Below are 22,145 nucleotides of genomic sequence, written 5' to 3' on the forward strand. Positions count from 1 at the left end.
TGGCTTTTAGCCATACATGTACTGCAGATTATGTAACTTGTTTTAGCAAATATCAGTACATGAGTTGTAACATTGTGGCTTTTAGCCGAATGTGTTATCAGATTTTTAAGAGTTTGGCTATTTCGGCTAAACCTGTACTTTTTCATTAACTTATGGATTTTGGCACAAGTTGTAATGTAATGGCTTTTAGCCATTTTTGATAATTAAAATTCTAAAGTTTGGCTACTTTAGCTAAATTGGTGAGGCTAAAATTAATTCCAGAAGTTTGTTCTAGAGGTTGACTTCTAAAAGTTGATTCCTAGAAGTTCAAGTTGACTGTTCAGTTGATCCTCTAAAAGTTGATTTCAAGAGTTGACTGTCAAAGGTGGAAAGTAATCTAGCAACCACCTACAAATAATAAAAGAAATATGGGAAGAGGTCACTTAGAAAAGACCATGCAAGACACCTTAGAATTGACTGGCAAGGTTGCCTTGAGATTAGCAGGAAGATTTATAGAAGTCCATAGGATAAAGGGGAAAAGATAAGTGATAAAACTTTAATTTGTTTTTCCACTATCCTAGTGTCAAACTCTATAAGTTCTCTATTCCTCTAAGACTTCTTAAACTTTGGCTAAATAAGCTAAAGGGATAAAAAGAAAATTCAACAACATTCAACAACAAACAAAAACGGCCCTGTAATGCAATGCATGGCTGTAAGTGACATATGTGATTTGTTCGTGAAACAAGTCCTGGTATGGACATCACATCACTACACAAGTATATGGCAAAAGCCATCTTCATACCAGGAACATAAACACATAGTGAAAATGCAATGCATGGCTGTACCTGTAAGTGAATCTTGGTGTGGAACACAGCAAGCAAACAAATGGCTGGAGAGCCATCTTCACACCAAGACATTTGAAGTTTAGAAAGTACCTGAATAGCGTCTCTGTAATGCAATGCATGTACAAGTGTATTTGTGCAAGTGTACGTGTCACAACAAGCAGGTAATGGCCAAAAGGCCGTGTGAGAAAAATATCCTCTGAGATAAATAGAAGGAACATCATCCAACAACTTTTGAAGGTACTAAATTATTACAACTATCAACTACTTGACTAGTTCGAAATACAAGTACTGCTAAATAGTATCAAAGTTGGTGGAGGAGTTCTGAGCAGTGTGCGACAAGTGAGACGGAGAAAAATTTGAATATAGATGCTACACTTCAACTTATCTCATTCTTATCGGCAAACGACTTCACTTTCACAAACTCCAGACAAACGGCTTATAAATTCATGTTATGATATTTCTCTTGGATGGCGACATGCAAAAGCTGGATATAAAATAGCAGGATCTATGGAGCTGACAATGTAATTCTCTTCATCCTGTAAGTTCAAATCATTTCATGTAGTTAATTATGTGCATAAATTTTAAAAGTTAGATTGGTTAAAAATAGTGCAGTTGGAATTTTCAATTGTGATACATGCAAATGTATAAACCACCTGCATAGCCAATTTATATCTTTACTGTTGCTCAAATGAAAATGGTAAGTTTAGGCTTAAAACACAAATATGGCCTGAATATGCTATGTCATTATTAAGAGTATCTGCATTTTAAAAACGGCTTAAGAAAAATAGCCGATTTGATAGAGATACATGATTCAAAATATCTTACAGGATCTCTAAGGATATTATCAAATTTCAACCATTTGAGTAAAAGTGCACATAATGATTCATTTAAAAGATTTATGCCAATACACTAAATGTTTTATATCCAAACCACTCAAACACATAATGTAATAATAGAAACAATTGAAAAGCCAAATATCACTTTCGGTTGTTATATTTTGTTGAGTCGGATTGAAATTTTACGGCTAAAATTAAAAATTAGCTTGTTAGCCGCAAATTTAAATAAATTTAACTTGTTGCAAATTTGATGTTGCCGATATAAAGGAACCAATTCAGACTTTTGAACCAAATTTCAATTTTTCAAAGACTCTGAAATTGGTATTTCACTTCGGCATACTTCATAAATTCGAGTTTATACAAGATATTGGCAAAACACATGGATGTCTAGCATTTCTATTCACAACAAGACACATGTTCAGAGTTCCTGAAAATTGAATAGGATATATCTACTTGATATTTTACTTTTGACAATCAACAAAAGGAGAAGATATGTACCAATTCAAACACGGTTTGTTCAAAAATCGTCTGCTCGTTGAATATAGGGAAATCCCCTTGTTGTTTATGGTTTCTTTGAAGTTGAAATTGCCGGAATTGGTTACTGTCGGAGGTGTTGTTACTGCTACCACAAAGAGATGCCTCCGAGAAGCTTTAGAAAGCTGCTGCGTTGGAGCTAGGTGAACCGCTGGACTCGTTGGCCGGCGTTGAGGAGTTGAAGCGAGCGGCTGGAAGCAAACTGGGCGGCCACGAGCTGGAACTTGGCGCTGCGGGGCTGAGCAGCTGGGCACAGAGAAACGGCCAGTGACCCACGGAGGAGAAGAGGAGCTGGGCGATGGTGAGCTGCTGGAGGAAACGCGCACCGTTGCTGGGTCGCCGGGTACGTCGGCAGTTGCTGAACTTTGGAAGGAAGCCGCCGGTTTTTGGTAACTCAGCTGCTGCCGCCATGGAGGAGAGGATCTGCTGCTGTTGCCGCCACGGAGAAGAGTTGCTGCTGTTGCCGCCGGCAAAGAAGACTCGCTGTGCCACCGCCGGCGTGGAAAAAGGAAGACCCAGCTGCTACCGCCGGCGTAGAGACAAAAGAAGATGCCGCTGTTTTGAGAGGATAAGCAGCTGGCTTTGCCGGGAGTTGGAGAGACTACTGCCGTGGTGGTGGATGGCCGGTGGTCACTTTTTGCAACAATTCTTGGTAAATGTTTGGTGGTTGGTAGACTTGTTCGAACTTTGTTGTTCCAAGATTTACTAAACCACTTGGGCTTTTTGGAGGCCCAGAATTAAAAAAAATTAATTATATCATGAAAAGTTTGTATATTCCTTTGAAGTTCTTAGAGAAATTTAAATTTTTGAAATTTTAACGGCTAAAATTACATGCTGTGAATTTTCAAAATTTTTAAATTTTAGACTCATCATGATGGAATGTTAAATTAATTTTGGCTAAAAGAAATATATATAAATGGCTTTATCCCCCTCAAAAGCCAATTATATAGGGGGCATTGTTTACACCAAAATTAAAAATATGGCTAAAAAGCCATAAAAAGCCCGTATTCTTTTTCAAAAGATAAAAAGAGTACTGTGAATAATTGGCCTAAAGTAATTTCCAAAAGTTGATTTCTAGAAGTTAACTATTTTTGCCAGAAGTTGATTTCCAAAAATTTGATTTCTAGAGGTTGACTAATTTTGACCTAGAGGTTGATTTCTAGAGGTTGATTTCTAGAAGTTGAGTTCTAAAGGTTGATTTCTAAACGTTGGTTTCCAGAGGTTGAAATCAAAAAGGTCAAAGTCCCTTTGCAGAAGATTAAGCCCAAATTTGAGATGGCCATTAAATATTAATTTAAATGGCCCATAAGTCCAAGAAGTCCATTCCAGAAGAAAAGAAGTTAAAAAGCACGTGCAGCAGAAACAAGACACGATTGACAGTTTTTGAAAGTGGAGAAGAACATGTGCAGTTGAAACATGAAGCAGTAGTTTTCAAAGGAAAAAGCTATAAATAAGAGAAGAGCAGCCAATTTGCAGCCCCCGATCAAATCCAATAAAAACCAGTCCAAAGGCAAAAACACTCAGCACTTAGCATTCTCAATTTTCTTCAATCAGTAAAGAACTTTACGATTGAACTTCTGCAATTTCTACTCAAACACTTGTATTTTCATTTCATTCAATTAGTAAACATATTTACAATTGAATTTCTTTGTTTTAGCATTACTCGATTGGAGTACTTGTTATAAGGTTAACCAAACCCCAATCGCTCGTTTAAGAAGTTAAGTTACATTTTGGAATCCGCTTCCTGGCACGCCCGTATTTCACACACTTGTTGTTACAAACGCAAAACGCCAGTAACACAAAGATAATCATTTATGATTTTGTTAAAAAAGTCGAATTAGTGTGATTAGTGTTATATTACATTCGTGTGATTTAGCATTTCTCTTAATAATTAGTCAACAATGTTCACTAAACAATAGTTAATGGTCAACATACCACCACTGTATCTTCATTGACCACCGTCGACCAGTCAAAATCCGGTCAAATTCGGGTGTTCATCATTGAATTCCAGTGACCATTCACTATGACCACCAAGCATCGTTGTTCTTTCATTTTCAATAAAAATGCAAATTAAAAATATTTAAAAGATAAAAAACAAAATCTATTCTAAGATTCTTATACTTTATTTTTTTTACTTCGCCCTTAAGAGATTTTTATGTTTGGTCTTCATACTTTCAAAAACGGTTTTATGAAATTTTTCTGTTAGCAAAAGTGCAAAAATAAAATAGAAAGTGTAGTTTTTCAATTTTTATATATGTTTTTGTTAATAAGCTATAAAACTAGGTGAAACATGTACTTTCCTCTAGATAATTGAATATGAATAATGATTAAATTTCAAAGGATTTAAAGATTTATTAAAATCCATAAAATGAGATTAATTCATTAAAATTTGATATTTAATTTAATTTTATTAAATAATAATATTGAAACTGCAATTAAATATGTTGTTAATTATTATTAAAATTTTCATGTGATTGAAATAATATATAAATGCTAAAACTAATAGGAGTAATCTAAAACTTGCTAAAATTATAATTAATTAAGTTTAGTTTAAGTTATATATGGTTACATAACTTACATTTAGCTAGTAATGAGAGACCGCCCCCCTCCGTCATAAACCGTTCCAAAACATACTACACAAGGATAAAAAATGACAAGAAAATTACAAATTTTATTCCTAATTATGTTAGAACATCATACCATAATATACTCCTACCAACATATACAAGTCTTAGTAATTGAATCATTTTAATTGTTTTTGGTAATCTTTGGCTTTCTTCCATATTTTAGAGACTATTTAAATTGAAGTGTTTTTTATGCTTCAAACACATCATGCTCACATTTATTAAAAATAAACTGCTCTCTTTTTAGAATCTTTATTATAAATTCTTAATACATAATTTGATCCTCTGAGTTTGTATTTTTAGGTTGATTATTGGATTAGTAGATGTTACATCAGCACTTTTTTAATTTGGCATGTAACGTAGTGGACATGTTTGGCACAAAATCAGTTCGATTTAAAAAATAGCTACAAAAGAAATCAATATGCTCAAAAATGGCTAAATGAGCCGATTTTCAAAATATTGGATATAATTGACGACACTCGCAAAAATTTGGTATTTTGAATTTGTTTTTATTTGGTTTTAGAAATACTTTGATACTAGTATCTAAAGCTTATCATGTAAAATATTAAAAATAAAAACAAATTCAAAATACAAAATACTAGTATAATAGTATTATATACACTTGAATTAGACAACAAATATAATTTTGTAGGGAGATGGAGTTCTAGTAGTTGGTCTGTATTCAGTCCACAGCCGATAAATACCGCTCATAAATACAAGTTCAGTTCACCTCATTTACGCTCTCTCTAAACCTAAAAATTTTCTGATCTCTTCCATGCAAACCCTATACAAAATTGGGTACATATTTAGAAGAAGCAACTAATATATCTCTTGCTTATTGCTCTGTTTATGTATATCTATATGAATCAGATGGGAGATTTGTTTGAACACGGATATTTTGGAGCAAAAATGGTGTTAGTATCTTCAGGGATAATAGCTACTGTATTTTTGTTCAAAGTGGCTGTAATTCCGTTTGTATTTGATCTCATTTTCTCAGCTCTTCCCAGCCTTTGGATCTTCATTCGCAGCTTGTTATCTCCTCCTTATATTTACATAATCCTCAACTTCATCATCTTCGTCATTGCTGCCCTCCACCGCCACAACGGCGGCAACACAACAAAAGCATCCGCTATGGCGGCGGCTCATGATTATCTACTTGAAGAAGATGATGAAAAACAAGTAAAACACTCTCACCAGTCTATGGACTCGACCTCTCCTCATGACTATGGCGGCTTAACTCAAAACCGCCGTTTACATGATGACTGTGAAGATGATGATGAGAGCTTGCAACGAACGGAGGACTCATTTGAGGAGACGTGGAAGGCTATTATGGAAGGCCAAGGAAAGGCGGCGGAGAGGAAGCTAAAGAAGAGTGAGACATGGGACAGACCGCCGCGGGTTGTGGTGGTACAAGACGACGGTGGTGATGGGAATGATCCGGTAGCTTGGGCACGACGGGAGTTGAGAAAATCGGATACATTTAGCGACAGAGTGTCGTTAATAAGGGAGAAGTCGATGAGTCAAGATGAGTTGAACCGGCGAGCGGAGGAGTTTATTAAGAAGTTCAATCATGAGATGAGGCTGCAGCGACATGATAGTGGCGTTTAGTGGCTCTTTTTCATTCTTTTTTCTTTTTAAATTAACAAGTGGAGCTTAAACTTGCAATTATTAGTCAAGTCTTTTGTTTTTAAACAAGCTCTAATTAAACCATTGTATTTAGAAGGGTTAATGATCCAAGCTTAATTTACTTTTTGAGTTCTTTTTTTTATGGCCGAAGTCATTATTTTTATTTTTCAGTTTAATTGTAGTAAATTACTTAAATTAGAATGTAAAACAATCCAATTCCTTTTTTATAATGCTTCATCTTATTACAATTTAAATAAATAACTATAACTGAAAGCGAAAATTGAAATATGCTAAATTTAATGATTTTAAAAATTTTAATTTGTTTAAATTTTAAAAAAGAATCAAAAAAATAAAATGTTTTCCAATAATTACATTTATTTAGAAAGGGTCTGCAAAAACCAAATAACTCAATCAAAGCAATAAATTGGTTCAATACAATTTGAAAATATAGAACCTTTGTATTTTAAACCCACCTTAGTTTGATATAAATGGAACTAAAAATAAATGGACATAGCTAACTGATTTAATTTGATGTAATTTTAAATATCTAACAAAATTATTAAATATGTTTAGTTTGATTTACAAAATTAAGGATTTTTAATTAATTTACTTTGAATTTAACATACATTCCCAGTTATTTTTAAGTATATGTGTTATTATTAGAGAAAATATTTATACCATTTATCTATAAAAATGCTACTCCCTCCTCTCTTGTTTTAATTGTCCATTTAAATAAAATTGCACATATTAAAAAAAGTGAATTTTTTATCTTAAATTATAGGAGTAAGTACTAATATAACTCCACTGGTTAATAAGTATTTTGTAAATTAGGTCATAAAGTTATTTATCAGAAAGAGATAAATTTAAAAGATAATAGTTAAAATCAGCTTGAACTTCTAATTGGACAAGTAATTATGAACAAATTTATTTGGCTTAATTGACAATTAAAAAAACGGAGGTAATAACATTTACCAAACGCTTAAAACTTACAAAGATAAACGTTATGCATATCGTGATCTTTAAATCTTGTTATATGTATATAATTATTTTTTCAGTCTTTTTAAAAATATTCACAACTCCTTTAAACCTGACGTGCGTTGTATTATGTCTATGTAAAATGGAAAGCTTGTATTTATTATGAATGTTGTGTACAGTATATATAGGCAACTGAAAACTAAAAGATAAGCCTATTGATTTAAATTTAAACTTGAAAGATAAAGATTCTAACTATCTAAGATTTACAGCTAACATATATTTGAATTTATACAGCTAATAGAATCTGTAACAAACTAACAAATAACAACTAGATAATCTAATCTAACACTCCCCCTCAAGTTGGAGTAGGAACTGAAATATCAAGAACACCCAACTTGCGTAGTTGTCGGCGATAGGCGTCCCCACCAAGTGGTTTGGTAAACAAATCAGCTAGATTGTCGTTGGATCGTAGATAGGAAGGAGTAAGAAGACCGGCTTGAATTTTCTCTCGAACAAAATGACAATCGATTTCAATATGTTTGGTGCGTTCATGGAAGACAGGATTTTTAGCAATATGAATTGCAGCTTGATTATCACAATGAACTAGAATGGGTTGTGAATGAGCAATACCAAGATCAGATAGTAAGTATTTTAACCATTGCAATTCGGAAGTAAGCGCAGCAAGGGAACGATATTCAGCTTCTGCTGAAGAACGAGAAACAGTCACTTGTTTCTTGGTTTTCCAAGAGACTGGACTTGATCCTAACATAGTGAAATAACCAGTAGTAGAGCGACGCGTAGTAGGACAACTTGCCCAATCAGAATCAGCGTAACCAGTTAATGAAAGTGAGCTAGATGCAGAGAGAAATAAACCTTTACCAATGCTTCCTTTAAGATAATGAAGGACTCGATTGGCTGCATCAAGATGTGAGGAATATGGAGATTGCATAAATTGACTGAGGTTATTTACGGCATATTGGATATCAGGCCGAGTAACAGTGAGATATAAAAGACGACCTACTAGTCGACGATAGATTCCTGGATCAGGAAGAAGTGTGCCATCTTTTGGTTGCAAACGAAGATTTTGTTCCATAGGAAACTCTGACGATCGAGAACCGGTCATACCTGAATCAGATAATATGTCAAGAGTATATTTCCTTTGACATAGGAAAATTTCTTGTTTCGATCGAGAGACTTCGATTCCTAAAAAATAACTAAGTTTTCCAAGATCTTTTATCAAGAAAGATTGAGCAAGAAATTGTTTAATGTCAGAGATAGCATTATCATTGTTTCCGGTAATGATAATATCATCAACATAAACAAGAATAAATATAGAAGTCTCATTATGAATATAAGTAAAAAGACTATAATCAGAAATTGATTGTTTGAAACCACGACGAATTAGGGTGGTTGAGAATTTAGAAAACCATTGGCGAGAAGCTTGTTTAAGACCATAAATAGATTTATTTAATTTACATACATGATTCTCCCCCTTACGTGAAAATCCGGGAGGAAATTTCATGTAAATCTCTTCATTGAGATCTCCTTGGAGAAAAGCATTATTAACGTCGAGTTGGTGCAATGACCAATTTTTAATGGCAGCAATAGAAAGAAGAAGACGAACAGTAACTAATTTGGCTACAGGAGCGAAGGTATCATGATAGTCAATTCCTTCAACTTGAGTATAACCTTTAGCGACTAATCGAGCTTTATACCTTTCTACAGAGCCATTAGATTGATATTTGATTTTATAGACCCATTTACAATCAATGGGTGTTTTTCCTTTCGGAAGTGAACATAAAGTCCAAGTATGATTGGATTCAAGAGCCTTAATTTCATTAGCCATGGCTTCACGCCATTTGATAGATTTCATCGCTTGAGAATAAGTTTTAGGTTCTAAATTGTCAATGATATTCGATAAAAAAACCTGATGTGAATGACTAAGATTAGATAAAGAAAAATATTTAGCCAATGGAAAATTAGTTACAGAAGAAATATTATTACAAATATAGTCATTGAGATGACTAGGTGGCTTACGAATGCGGGACGGATGATTACTAATCACAGGAGGGATTGTACTTGAATCCGAATTTTCAAAATTTGAATTTTCAATAATAGCTGGAGAATGAGTTGAGCTATCAAAAGGAACAGATCCATGAGAAATATTAGAATGAATTTCAGTAGGAATGTTGGATGGTGTAGAGTAGTTAAACGTTTCATTATCCTCAATTGGAGTAATGAATATTTGATTTTTAAGAGTTGAAGATGGAAGATCATGATATGGAAAAATTGATTCGTGGAATATGACATCACGAGAAACAAAAATTTGATGAGATTTTATATCATATATACGATATCCTTTTTGACCAAAAGGATATCCAACAAAAATACCAGGTTTGGCTCGTTCATCAAATTTATGTTGAATGTTCATATTTTTGGCAAAACATAAACATCCAAAAACTCTAAGAGATGAGTAAGATGGAACAGTTCCAAGCAAAACTTGATGAGGAGATTTATATTTTAGAATTGGAGTTGGGAGTTTATTAATAAGAAAGGCAGCGGTAAGAATACATTCACCCCAAAATGAAAGAGGCAAGTTTGCCTGAAATCGTAAAGCTCTAGCGACTTCAAGTAAATGTCGATGTTTACGTTCCACAATACCATTTTGTTGCGGAGTCGCAACGCAACTACGTTGGTGAATAATTCCATTATCATGAAACCATGTTTGCATTTGTTTTGAAAGAAATTCAGAACCATTATCCGATCGGATGGTTTGGAGTTGAGGAAGAAAAATATCTCCATTGCCCGAGCTAATGCGAGAGATATTTTTGCTAAATTGGCGATTAATTTGATTAAAAAAATGAACTAACATGTTGAAAGTTTCAGATTTATGTTTCATTAAATAAATCCAAGTACATCTTGAATAATCATCAACAATTGTTAAAAAAAAACGTGATCCATTTTTAGAAGGTATTGAAAAAGGACCCCAAATATCAATATGAATTAATTCAAAGCAATGAGAAGAAGATGAATTACTCTGAGAAAAAGAAAGACGTGTTTGTTTAGCACGTGGACATACATCACAAACAAAATCTTTATTAGCAATAACACTTGAAAATTGTCTAACTAAATAATCAAAACGAGACTTAGACGGATGACCAAGGCGACAATGCCATAGATCAAATTTATTACAACTTTGAAAAGAAAATGCAGAATTAAGATCTAAATTTCCACCGAGATAATAAAGGCCATCTCTTGGACTACCCCGACCAATCGTCTTCTTCGTTGTTTGGTCCTGAAATATACATTCAGAAGAGCGAAAAATTACCTCACAATTATTTGATTTTGTTAATTGTGACACTGATAATAAATTGAATTTAAATGATGGAATATGAAAAACATTTGTTAGAGTGAGTGATGGTGAACAATTAATAATGCCTATGTGTGTCACAGGTGCTTGAGAACCATCTGGCAATTGAACTGATATATTTTTATGAATGGTAAAATATGAAGAAAAAATTGAAAGAGAAGAACATATATGATTTGAAGCACCTGAATCAATAATCCAAGAAGTTGATAGAGAAGTGAAGGCTGTACCTGTTAAATGAGCCGATGATACTCCTGGTTCTTCTTTGGCTAGGAGTGCAAGGAGCTTATCATATTGTTCAGGAGTTATTTGACTGGCTAAGTTGACAGGAGCAGATTGTGGCAATTCAAATTTCTTCACCTCCTTATTTGGAAAGCCATGAATGCGATAGCATGTAGCAAGAGTATGACCATGCTTGTTGCAATGCTCACAAAATGGGCGTTGCCGCTTTCCCGAATATCGATATGATGGTCTGGATACCTGCAGCGCAGCTGAATCAACATTTGGAATTGCTCGAATGTTGATCTCTTGTTGTTTTTCTTCTTGGCGTACTAAATTGTATATACGCTGAATGGGAGGGAATGGATCCATCAATAAAATTTGACTACGAACAGCTGAAAAACGATCATGAAGTCCCTGAAGAAACTCCATAGCACGATCGTGATTTTGTTGATCAATTATGCTCTTGGCATTACCACAAATACATGGAGTGATGGAGATAATAGAGCTAAGTTCATCCCATAAGGATTTGAGTTGAGTGAAATATAATGAAACTGACATCCCTTTTTGTTTTAAATCAACAATTGATTGTTTCAATTGATATATCTTAGGAGCATTTGACTGAGAAAAACGATCCTTAAGATCTGTCCAGATTTGTGCTGCAGTTTCAGCATACAGTATACTTGGACGGATCTCAGGTGAAACAGAATTGAGAATCCAGCTTCCAACTAAGTTATTGCATCGTTCCCAATTAGCAATATCGTCTTGCTCGTTAGGAACTGGAAGAGACCCATCAACAAACCCAAGTTTGCTTTTTGCACGAAGTGCCATTGTTACGGCACGACTCCATGACCCATAGTTATCTCCTGTCAATAAAGGTGTGACAAGAACAGTTGAAGGGCTATCTGAGTGATGAATGGCATAAAGATCTGTTTTGGGATTGGTTGGAATAGCTTCCATTGAAAAAGAAATTCAGAATAGCAATTTGCTCTGATACCATGTAAAATGGAAAGCTTGTATTTATTATGAATGTTGTGTACAGTATATATAGGCAACTGAAAACTAAAAGATAAGCCTATTGATTTAAATTTAAACTTGAAAGATAAAAATTCTAACTATCTAAGATTTACAGCTAACATATATTTGAATTTATACAGCTAATAGAATCTGTAACAAACTAACAAATAACAACTAGATAATCTAATCTAACAGTCTAGGTAAATAAAATTAATCTTACATCGTGTATATACATCGTGGCACATCATTTCCAAACGGTTTGCAGGTATATTTGGAAAAGGTAAAAAGTATGATGGTATATATGACAAAATTTATATATGATGGTATAGTAGACAAACGGATACTATTGAGGACTAATAAATACATTTTTCCCTAAAAATTATACTACAATCTTTAATTATTAAACTCTATGGAAAATGAATTTTCGCTGTAGTTACAAAATGGATATTATGTTTTTTTTCTTCTTTTTATTTTACTAAATGGATATTATGCTTTTTTTCCCTTCATTTTACTGTACTGAATGTCACTTATCGGAAAGTGATGCTAATTTGGTGACATGTTCAATGTTAATGTCATGTTATTTAAAAGTTAGTGCCCGTTTAAAATAAAATTTAAAGTTTAACACCTTGGTTCAAAACAATTTTTAATTCAATATCTTTTTTAAATTAAAATTATAGTTTGATAATATTTTTAAGTTTATACTTAAAATTAACTTATGATTTTTTAACTTTATGGTAAAATAAAAGTTCGGTAATTGACAAAGTTTAATACTATATTTTTTAAAACAAAGAGTCAACGCGCCTCCTAAATTTGTGACACGGGTTATCTAATCCAATTTATACTTTTTTTAGCAACTAACCCAAAATTTCTCATTTTTGGGTCAAATAACACACAATTGTATTTTTAAAACGCGTAAAAGACAAATCGAAAGTGAGGGATGCAAAAAAGTAATTAAATACTTTCCTAATTATTGCGATATAATTATCCTAGATCCATTTAAAATTAATATATAAATTATTGGATTATTTGACCCAAAATGAAGAGTTATGAAGTTAGTTGCTCAAAAAAGTATAAATTGGGTTAGGTGACCCCGTGTCGAAAATTCAAGGGACGCGTTGACCCTTTATTCATATTTTTTTTATAGGGATTATGAGATTTTCTAAACAGATATCAATTATGGGATGACGTCTTCAATTAAGTCTATCACATTTACACTAATTCTCACTAGAGCTATGTAGGCCCCTTGCAAAAGTTTTTAACTCAAACGCCTCAATTTCATTTTAGGCCATTTGCTTGTCTACATCAAATAGGAGAGAATGTTGGATCGTGCGCTTGTAGAACTCTAATTTTGATATATAATAACAATTAGCATAATAATATATTTGATGTTTCTCAATTTTTGTGTAGAAAACTATCTTTTTTGGACAAAAAGTAAAAGTGACGATTGTCACTAAAAAATGAGGCCTAATGTCTCAAAAACCCCCGACTTTTTAGCCCATTTTTAATCATACCCTGACGTTAAAAATTTGTCAATTTTACCCTATTTTGCATTTTTGTGTTTCAATTGTACCCTGAAAAATTAAACTAACGTCTTTTGCGTTTGGAAATTTGTTTAAAACATTCTCCATGTCTCGCATATATTAATTGTGTATTTTTAAAATTTATTTAAATTTAGTTAAATTAATTAAGAATTTAAATTAGTGTTAATTTGATTATGGTTTTTAGTTAGTTTTTAAAAATAAAGGACTTATTTGTACTTTTTTTAATAAAAAAGAATTTAATTTCATGTTTAGACTTAATTAATTGAATGATTTCATCATTTAAGTAGAAAAATTAACAAAAATTAAAATATTGGGGTACAATTGAAAATGGAAAATTTAAAAGTGGGTAAAATTGATAAATTTTCAACGTCGGGGTGGAATTAAAAAAAAAGTTTAAAGATGAGGGGTTTTTGAGTGATTAGGCTAAAAAGTGACGATGTCACTCATCTTAAACATCTGAACAGAATTTTCAGAACACCATGACGAGCAACCGAACGAGCAAAGGAACGATCGTCAAAATCAAAATGGCGATTGTCACTCTCACTTTTACTTGAAGAAAAATTTGATCGTTGAAATATGACGAGCTCTAATCTTTTTGTGACGATCGTCACAAATGTGTAAAGTTGCAATTAATGAAAAAAGAAAATGCCTCCAACGGGAAAATTCTCCTCCTGGACCAATGAGATTTGACAAATCACACAAGCAGTTGAATGTATTGATTCTAACCTATTGGGTTTGGTTGGAACAATAAACATAAGCATTTACAATTCAACAACTCAAATTCTCTCAGGTTTTTTTTTTGTGCATCGATTTATTTTTATTAATTGCTTGTTATTTTAGTTAATTAAAGGAAAATACTCTTAAAGCAACCCAACTCGCATATATTAATTGTATATTTCTTTGGTGTTTAACTTTAAAGCATCATTTGTAACTTGTAGTTAAATTTATTGCTAGTGAAAATCTCAATTTTTAATTAAATAGTGGATGTACGATTGTGTTTAATCCGAACCACTCTAAAATTCTCTTTATGCTTTTCTCAAACCCTAAAATCTCTAATCTTTTCTTAAATAATTTTTTAATTCTAAATTACACCTGATTCAACCCCCCTCCCCCTCCCCTCCCCCCCCCCCCCACACCAAGTTGCTATAGAAATTTTAATAAAACTACACTATATAAACCCCCATTGGAACACAATTATTTAGGGAGCAATTTAAAAAAGTCTTTTAATTAATTAAACCAAAAATCTCAGCTCCATAACAATTTAAAAATCATTCAATTCAATTGAAAATGATCAACCCAATCAACAATCAATAATCATACAAAACTCAACACTGGTTTTTTCGATCGGATCAATAGACTACAAGCCGAGGGCCGAAGATGATACTTCTGTGGATCCAACCAATACCCAACATGCATAAGTTTTTTTTCGACATTTACAACATTTAAATTAGTTTATGTGCTTAAATTGCCTTTTAATTTTTTTTTACGTTCTTTCATAAGCCATAAAATTATGATTTTGCCCTTCGGTTCGTTTTTCAAGCTGAAATTGTGTTTTATGTTGTTTATATCATTTAAAAAAATTTCAAATTGTTAATTGATTATCTTTTCATGTTTTTTTTCATGAAAAAATTATCATGACTTGAATATTTTTAAATAGCCTCACTGCCCAAAATAGGAAAGAATATACTCTAACGCTGATGACATCATCCCAAAATGGCATCGACACCATTCCATTGTGGCGCTGACGCCATCTTTCTGAAGAATTGCTGGGTTTTTTCTGTAATACCCCAAAATAATTAATTAGCTAATTGGACCACGTGTCCAATTTTGATTCGCCAGAGTGGCAATATTAGAAGAATTTCTGAAAAGATAAAGTAAATAAGTTTCAAGTAGGTCGGTTTTGGGAAATTAGTTATGCGGAAATCAAGGTTATATTTCAATTCTAAAGTTAGAATTGGAATTAAAAGGAAAAATGTCAAGGAAAGCCCAAAATGAAGTTCAGGGACTAAAGTGGTAATTTAACCACTATGTCTCAAAAATGGAAATTTATAAGTTTGACGGGAAAGTGTTAATATCGAGCTTCGTATTATTTATCGGATATAAGTAATACGTATAAGTCGTAATAGAAGAGTTTAACGATTTAGCTATGGACTAAATCGTACGAAAGAAAAGTTTAAAGGATAGATTGTATTCATTAAAGAAAACAAGGATGAAAAAGAGAATTTAGCCATGATATATATGACCTTAAGTATGAAAGAAATGAAATCAGAGAGAGAGAGCGAGGAAGGATCCAGAGGGTGAAAGAAACATCGATCGATTTCGTTTCGCCGCCGTTTCGCCGTCCGACATCCGATTCACGTGATTTTCGCGGCGATATCTTCGGAATTGAATCCTCTATTATTATAAGGCATCATATTAAGGTAATCTCTCAGTTTGTGGTGTTGTATCTCAATTTTTGTGGGCTGTTTCGTATAGGAAGTTTCGTTCGAATCGTACGGTTAGGAATCGAGTTGTTTTTGACGTTTTTGAGTTGTAAAATGATAAGATAAGTGTTTAAATGAATTGGGTATGAAGTGGTATGAGTTTTGGGAGTTTTGGAGCCCCGGAGATGGCTCAGAGGCGCCGGAAAAACGTCGCACACGTCGGTGCACGACGTGCTGCACTTCAGCACGTCGTGCAGGCGCACGACGTGCACCACAAGGGTGCACGACGTGCACCAAGGGGGTGCACGACGTGCACCATGAAGGGCACGACGTGCCCTTCACAAAAATTGAAGGGCACGACGTGCCAAGGTGACACGACGTGCCCTAACTCGACCCGGATCTCCGTGGGACTTCCGGGAGTGAATAAGGACCTCCGATAGCTTGATTTGAGTGTGAAACTCAGTGAAATGTTTTGAAATAGATATAAAACATTATATAAATGAACATTAACATAATAAATAGTCAAGATAAGTACATCGATTAAGTAAGAATCCGATCAAGAAGTTATCAAAATTGAGAGAAACGAATACGAAACGAAAGGGGTGATAACTTAAATCTATAACCTAGGGTTTTAGGCTTTTAAGGTTCACGTTTATGTATTAAACGTGTATTTGATCTATATGTATCAGACGTGTCAGCAAACGGTGGGGTCAGCCGAAGTGGTCTAGCACGAGCATATTATCATATTGACTTCGTTATTGATTGGATAGCGGTCACTGTGAGTTGTACTTTTACTTTCATGTATTATATATATTAAAATTATTTTATGAAAAAATATATATATTGTTTTCATGCATCGCATTATATACAATTGATTGGATGTTATATGTTTATTTAATTTCTATATGCGAGAACTAGTATGCGATCCGAAGAAACTAGCTACCTATTGGGTGTCAATAGGCTGTGTGATCACCAGTATCGAGTCAGTCTAGTATGTTTGCATTGAGAAATGACTTGACACAGCTGGGAGCTGTTGATGAATATGAAATTTACGATTGGGTATATGATTTCGATACGAGAGTGAACTCGGCTACGGTGTAGCCTGGAAGTCCCCGTATCTAGTGGCTGGGCCACCAGCGAGTTGGACTCGCAATTGATATTTACGATTGGGTTGAATGATATATGATTATTCGAGAGATGTGTCGCATGCTAGGATATTAGTTTCACACGGATCAAATACATGTTTATATGTTTTATATTAATATTTTCTTGAGATGCGATGCTATGTTTTTATATTAATACTGTTAGTAAATGTCAACTCACTCAGTATTTCCCCAAATACTGACCCCTCACCTTTGATGTCTTTCAGGTGCTTAGCTTGTGGACTTAGCTAGAGGCCAATTTTGAAGTCCAGAAGTCAGCTGTATATGTTAGTTTCTGACTTCTGTGAGTGCTGCAGTAGTGGTCCTGTGTCGATAGTATAATAGCCTAGACAGCAGTTCATTTTGATTGTATATATTAACTGCTGTTATTGTTTTATATGCATTTTGATAGGCTACGTGTTTAGTATATGATCCACGGCCCCAGGTGCCGGTGAGATGTTTGAAACACTAACTGATGTATATAGTACCGCGAGGCCAGTTCGTACAGGGTACGGTAACTAGAGCCCGCGAGGTTTTGAAACAGTTAGTGTATATGATTGATTATATGATATACATATAAAAGTGTTGCTTTCGTTGTTTTAATGTTAAATGTTTAATACATATAAAAGTGTTGCTTTCGTTGTTTTAATGTTAAATATTTAATACATATAAAAGTGTTGCTTTCGTTGTTTTAATGTTAAATGTTTAATGTATTCATTTATTAATTGCGAAAAATAAATTGTGATTTTAGGCTTGCTACGGGTTCCGGAGCTAGCACTCCCGTTCCCTAGCGCCGGTTGCGGCTCAATAGTTTTGGGTCGTGACAATGTTGGTATCAGAGCAGTTTGGTCCAGTTACCACTGCAAGGTTGTTTCAATGCTTGTTTGAGAGCAGTTTGGTCCAGTTACCACTGCTAGAGTTGTCTGATTGCTTGTTTGACTGGGAGTATTTGTCAGTAAGTATACCTAGGAACTACTGCAGCAAGAGTCAGACCGTGGTTGTCTGTAATTGTGTTATGTGTGCATTAGTAGTACGTGGCATTACACGCGCGAACCAGGACTACTAAGTTAGTAAGTGAATAGTATCTGTTTATACGGATGACGAACACAACTAAGTATTTATTGCTTATACTAGGAAATAGAAAGTGGTTATGAATGATTGAGATGGTAAAGTATTTATTACTTGCGCTGAGGTTATTAAGTGGATATTTGTTGCGAATTACGTGCGACTGGATTAAATGCTAATTGTTTACAGCATTTATAAGCTGATTTTGGAATTGCGTGTGAAATGGGCTCAGATGGTCGCTTATGTTCGAAATTGTTTCTTTTCAGCATGTCTGGGCAAAACGGAGCTCAGTCGCATGCTGATGAAGAACGGGAGGAAGCGCCTCCTATATTTCAAAACGGGTTTCATAATGAAGTGGGCGAACCATCTGGGGTCCATCAGAATGGATTCCACGCAAATCATGGAGCATCGCCAGAAATATATCAAAATGGCTATATGTCTGTATCGGAGATAGGTAGTTCTTCTGGAAACCGAGTTAGAGTGCATTCACCGAAGATAGAATACAGCGAGGAAGAGGAACCGGAGGAAGATCCGGAAGAGGATCCTGAGGAAGACCCTGAGGAGGATCCAGAAGAAGAATTAGAAGAAGAAGCAGAAGTGGAAAATCCTCAGGAAGAAGAGTATGAAGAAGAAGAAGAGTTAGATGAATTAGATGTCAAGGAATACAGAGGTGACTATTTTTGGTCAAGTGTGCGGAGATACCGCAATTTGAGGGAAGATGCGGACATAGCTAACGGTCAGGCGCAAATAGCTTTAAATCAAGTTAGAAGGCAGATGCGTTCTTTTTCTAGAGGGATGTTGACTGTAGGGGCGTACTCTACTGATTTTCTGCGGATGGCAGAGGGAGTCCCTAATCTGAACGAAGACAATAGGACTATTAATCGTAGATATGTCAGGGGTTTAGGACCTCAGTTTGATGAGCTGTATGAGCACGTGGATGAACATTTCAGCACGCTTACTACAATGGCCCGTAGGATTGAAACAAAGCATGAATGGTCGGGTGATCCGATACGACCTTATTACTTTAGACGTGAGTACCACCCAGATTACGTCAGTACGTCCTCCAGAACTACAACCAACCCTTATTTTCTGCAAAGAGGTGGACGAAACTCAGGTAGAACAGTTAGGGGCCGACATACTGGCGTAGTTATTAGGGAACCTAACGTTCCACACCAGGCACCTCCAGGTATTAGTGATTTACGTGCTTTAAGTAATTGTGTTTATGTGTTTACATTATTGTGTTTATATAATTGCTGCATTGCATAGTAGAATATCAGTAATAGGTTTTGCCTTTAGGATAATACCTCAGAAAGTGAGAACCTATAGGAAGCGCTGTTATTAAATACGTGCCTAATGAAAGAAAATATATATAAATATAACTTACAGAAACAATAATATGATAAACATCACATCATATAATTATCGCAAACGTAATTCCTATATTACGTTTTTGAATTGAAGAAAGAGATGGATTACTTACAGGAAGTCGATGTGAAACATCGGTATCTGCGTCTGTATATGACGTAGTTTAGAGTGTTGCAGAAGTGGATGTGGTGATTACAGTAATAGAAAATTTTGAACTTAATTGAGTTATCAGAGATATGGAGAAAGAAGTGATGTGACAGACGAACAGTCTGTAAGTGACAGAAAAATGACAGTAATACAAAAATGACAGTAATGCAAAAAATTTGAAATATACCCAATAAGTAGAAAGAAAGCCGCTAATAGTCGCAGAGCGTATAATCTAGAGTAAGACTTACGACTTTATGAAGATTTTGAAAGTTTTTATGATTTTTCAAGGTACAATTATGCTCAGGCATCGCATGTGACATTGCATAACCACGATAGAAATGCATAAAAGAATGATTTTCAAAATTTTAGATCATGCATCATAACTTTGTAATGGAAAAAGAAACTGCGATTTTGAGCAACTCCTTGGTGATGAGAGATGTCATCACTCTGAGCAACAATTGTACTAACGATTTTAAATTATTTATGAAAAGTGGTTTAGAAAGAGCTGCGCAGTCAAAAGAAGTTTTAAAAATCGTTTTATTCAGTAAGTAAACTCTGATGTAAAGCCCTGCGACAAATAGTAAAAGATTCTTAATAAGTAAGAATGAGAATTGTAAAAGAAACTCCAATAACAAAATAAAGCCATGTTAATAATTATTGCAATGAAGCTAGTGGAGCTAAAGAAGAATGTGAATAAGGAAGTATCACTGGAGAGCATACGCAGCTAAACTGCGATGCACTGGCAATACTTAAGGATACAATATTCATCCTTATAGTAGAATAAAGGATGAAATGACAGAGAGTCGTGTTAGATGAAAGAAACGTAACGAATACATAAGAATGATAAATATAATGATTATTCTTATGTGGAAATAGATGAAGTAGCAATCCAAAGTCATAATTGGAGGAAATAGATTAAAAGTATGAAGGACGAGAAGATGGTAATATGAATGTTGAACATCAAGTGATATTTAAAGGATATACAACCTTATCAATACCAGTGTTCGAAGATATAAAAGTAGAAAGAAAAAGAGATACAAAACGAAGAAACAGATGATTTTGCAGAAAGTGAAGGTTTAAGTTAGATAGATCAAGAGAGATTATGATGTTATATAACTGATATTAAGTAAAGTTACTAATATCAGCATTAAGAGTTATAAGTTGTATTAACAGAAAGGAGAAAAGGCGAGCTGTGAAATTCTAAAATAAGGAAAAGACACACGTATAAGAATTGTAGATATTATGAAAGAAAATGTGATGAGAAATCTCATATACCCTCAAAATATTTCGAGATGATTAGAGACATGAAATTTTTTAGAGAAGTGTCAGAAGGATTATCAGAAGAGAGTAGCAATACCAGAACTATTATAAACAAGAGGAAAATCGTAATGAATACAGTAAGTAAAGAGCAAGACGACACTTCACTGCTATTGGGCAGATAGGAGAATATTACATGTAGGAAGTCATGATGTTATAAGAACGAAAGTCGATATTAATACAGAATAGATTAAGTTCCTTAAGACAATTAAAACTATGTTATAAGTATTAAGGAAACATAAGGTGCATAGGATAACAAATTTGAAATTTGTTATTAATTTCGGAAGTTATAAGTCAACGATATTTTTCAATGCTAACAATAAGGTTGTGAAACTTCTTGAAAGCAAGAAGTAAAAGTGTAAGATGAAAAAGGGGAGTTGTTTATACAATAAAAAGGATTTTTAGAAGATTTTAATATTAAAGGAATATGTGAGATTCTTATGAGGTCATCTTGAATAAGGAACTGTGACGTAAAGGAAGAACATCATTGAATGAAAAGTCAATAAGAGATTCAAGATAAACTTCAAAGGAGCAATTAGGTGAAAGTGAAGGGGATAAGAATATGAGTAATATTAGTGAACAAGGGAGACTATACAAGCCATACGATCAGAAGTAACGTGAATTACGTGTCTAAGATAATGGTAAAGAACAAAGGATCACGACCAATAGAACGACATGAAGTTTATGATAGCTTAAAGAAGCGAAAGAATAAGAAATGGAATATAGTGAAGGATGTATCAAGTTTAGCTATGTTAAGAGATAATAACTGTGCTAGACAGGGTACAAGTTGAAAGAGATTAGTTAATCAGGAGTGAGATGTCAGATAACGGTAGAAAGAAGTAAGAAACGACGATAATCAGTAAGGAAGAAGGATGATATCGTTAGATGTAGTAAAGATTAAAAGTCGTAGATTGTGATTACGAAAGGAAAATACTCATAGGAGTATGAATAAAGTAAGTACATTATTAAAGATGGAGTCAACACGTCGTGACTATTCATGTATAAAGAAGACGAGTAGCAACCCTATGGCTACTGGGAATGAAATGATGGAACGAGAAAATCTTAGACAATAATTAATAACAATCAGATAGCAATGACGCAAGGACTACGACATCAAGGATAC

At 34.0% G+C, this 22,145-nt stretch overlaps 1 protein-coding gene across 1 annotated transcript; it reads left to right on the forward strand.

Moving 5' to 3' along the window:
* The first annotated feature begins 5,484 nt into the window (after positions 1-5,484).
* Positions 5,485-6,570, forward strand: LOC126669451 (uncharacterized). Its single transcript, XM_050362918.2, has one exon. It carries the CDS (start codon positions 5,668-5,670, stop codon positions 6,424-6,426), a length of 759 nt encoding a protein of 252 aa, XP_050218875.1. The 5' UTR covers positions 5,485-5,667; the 3' UTR covers positions 6,427-6,570.
* The last annotated feature ends 15,575 nt before the right edge of the window (positions 6,571-22,145 follow it).

The sequence above is a fragment of the Mercurialis annua genome, linkage group LG2 (genome assembly GCF_937616625.2).
Source record: "Mercurialis annua linkage group LG2, ddMerAnnu1.2, whole genome shotgun sequence".
In the NCBI taxonomy this organism is placed as follows: Eukaryota; Viridiplantae; Streptophyta; class Magnoliopsida; order Malpighiales; family Euphorbiaceae; genus Mercurialis; species Mercurialis annua.

Excerpts from the sequence above, each read along its gene's own strand:
- LOC126669451 (XM_050362918.2), top strand. The coding sequence starts at position 5,668 with ATGTATATCTATATGAATCAGATGGGAGATTTGTTTGAACACGGATAT.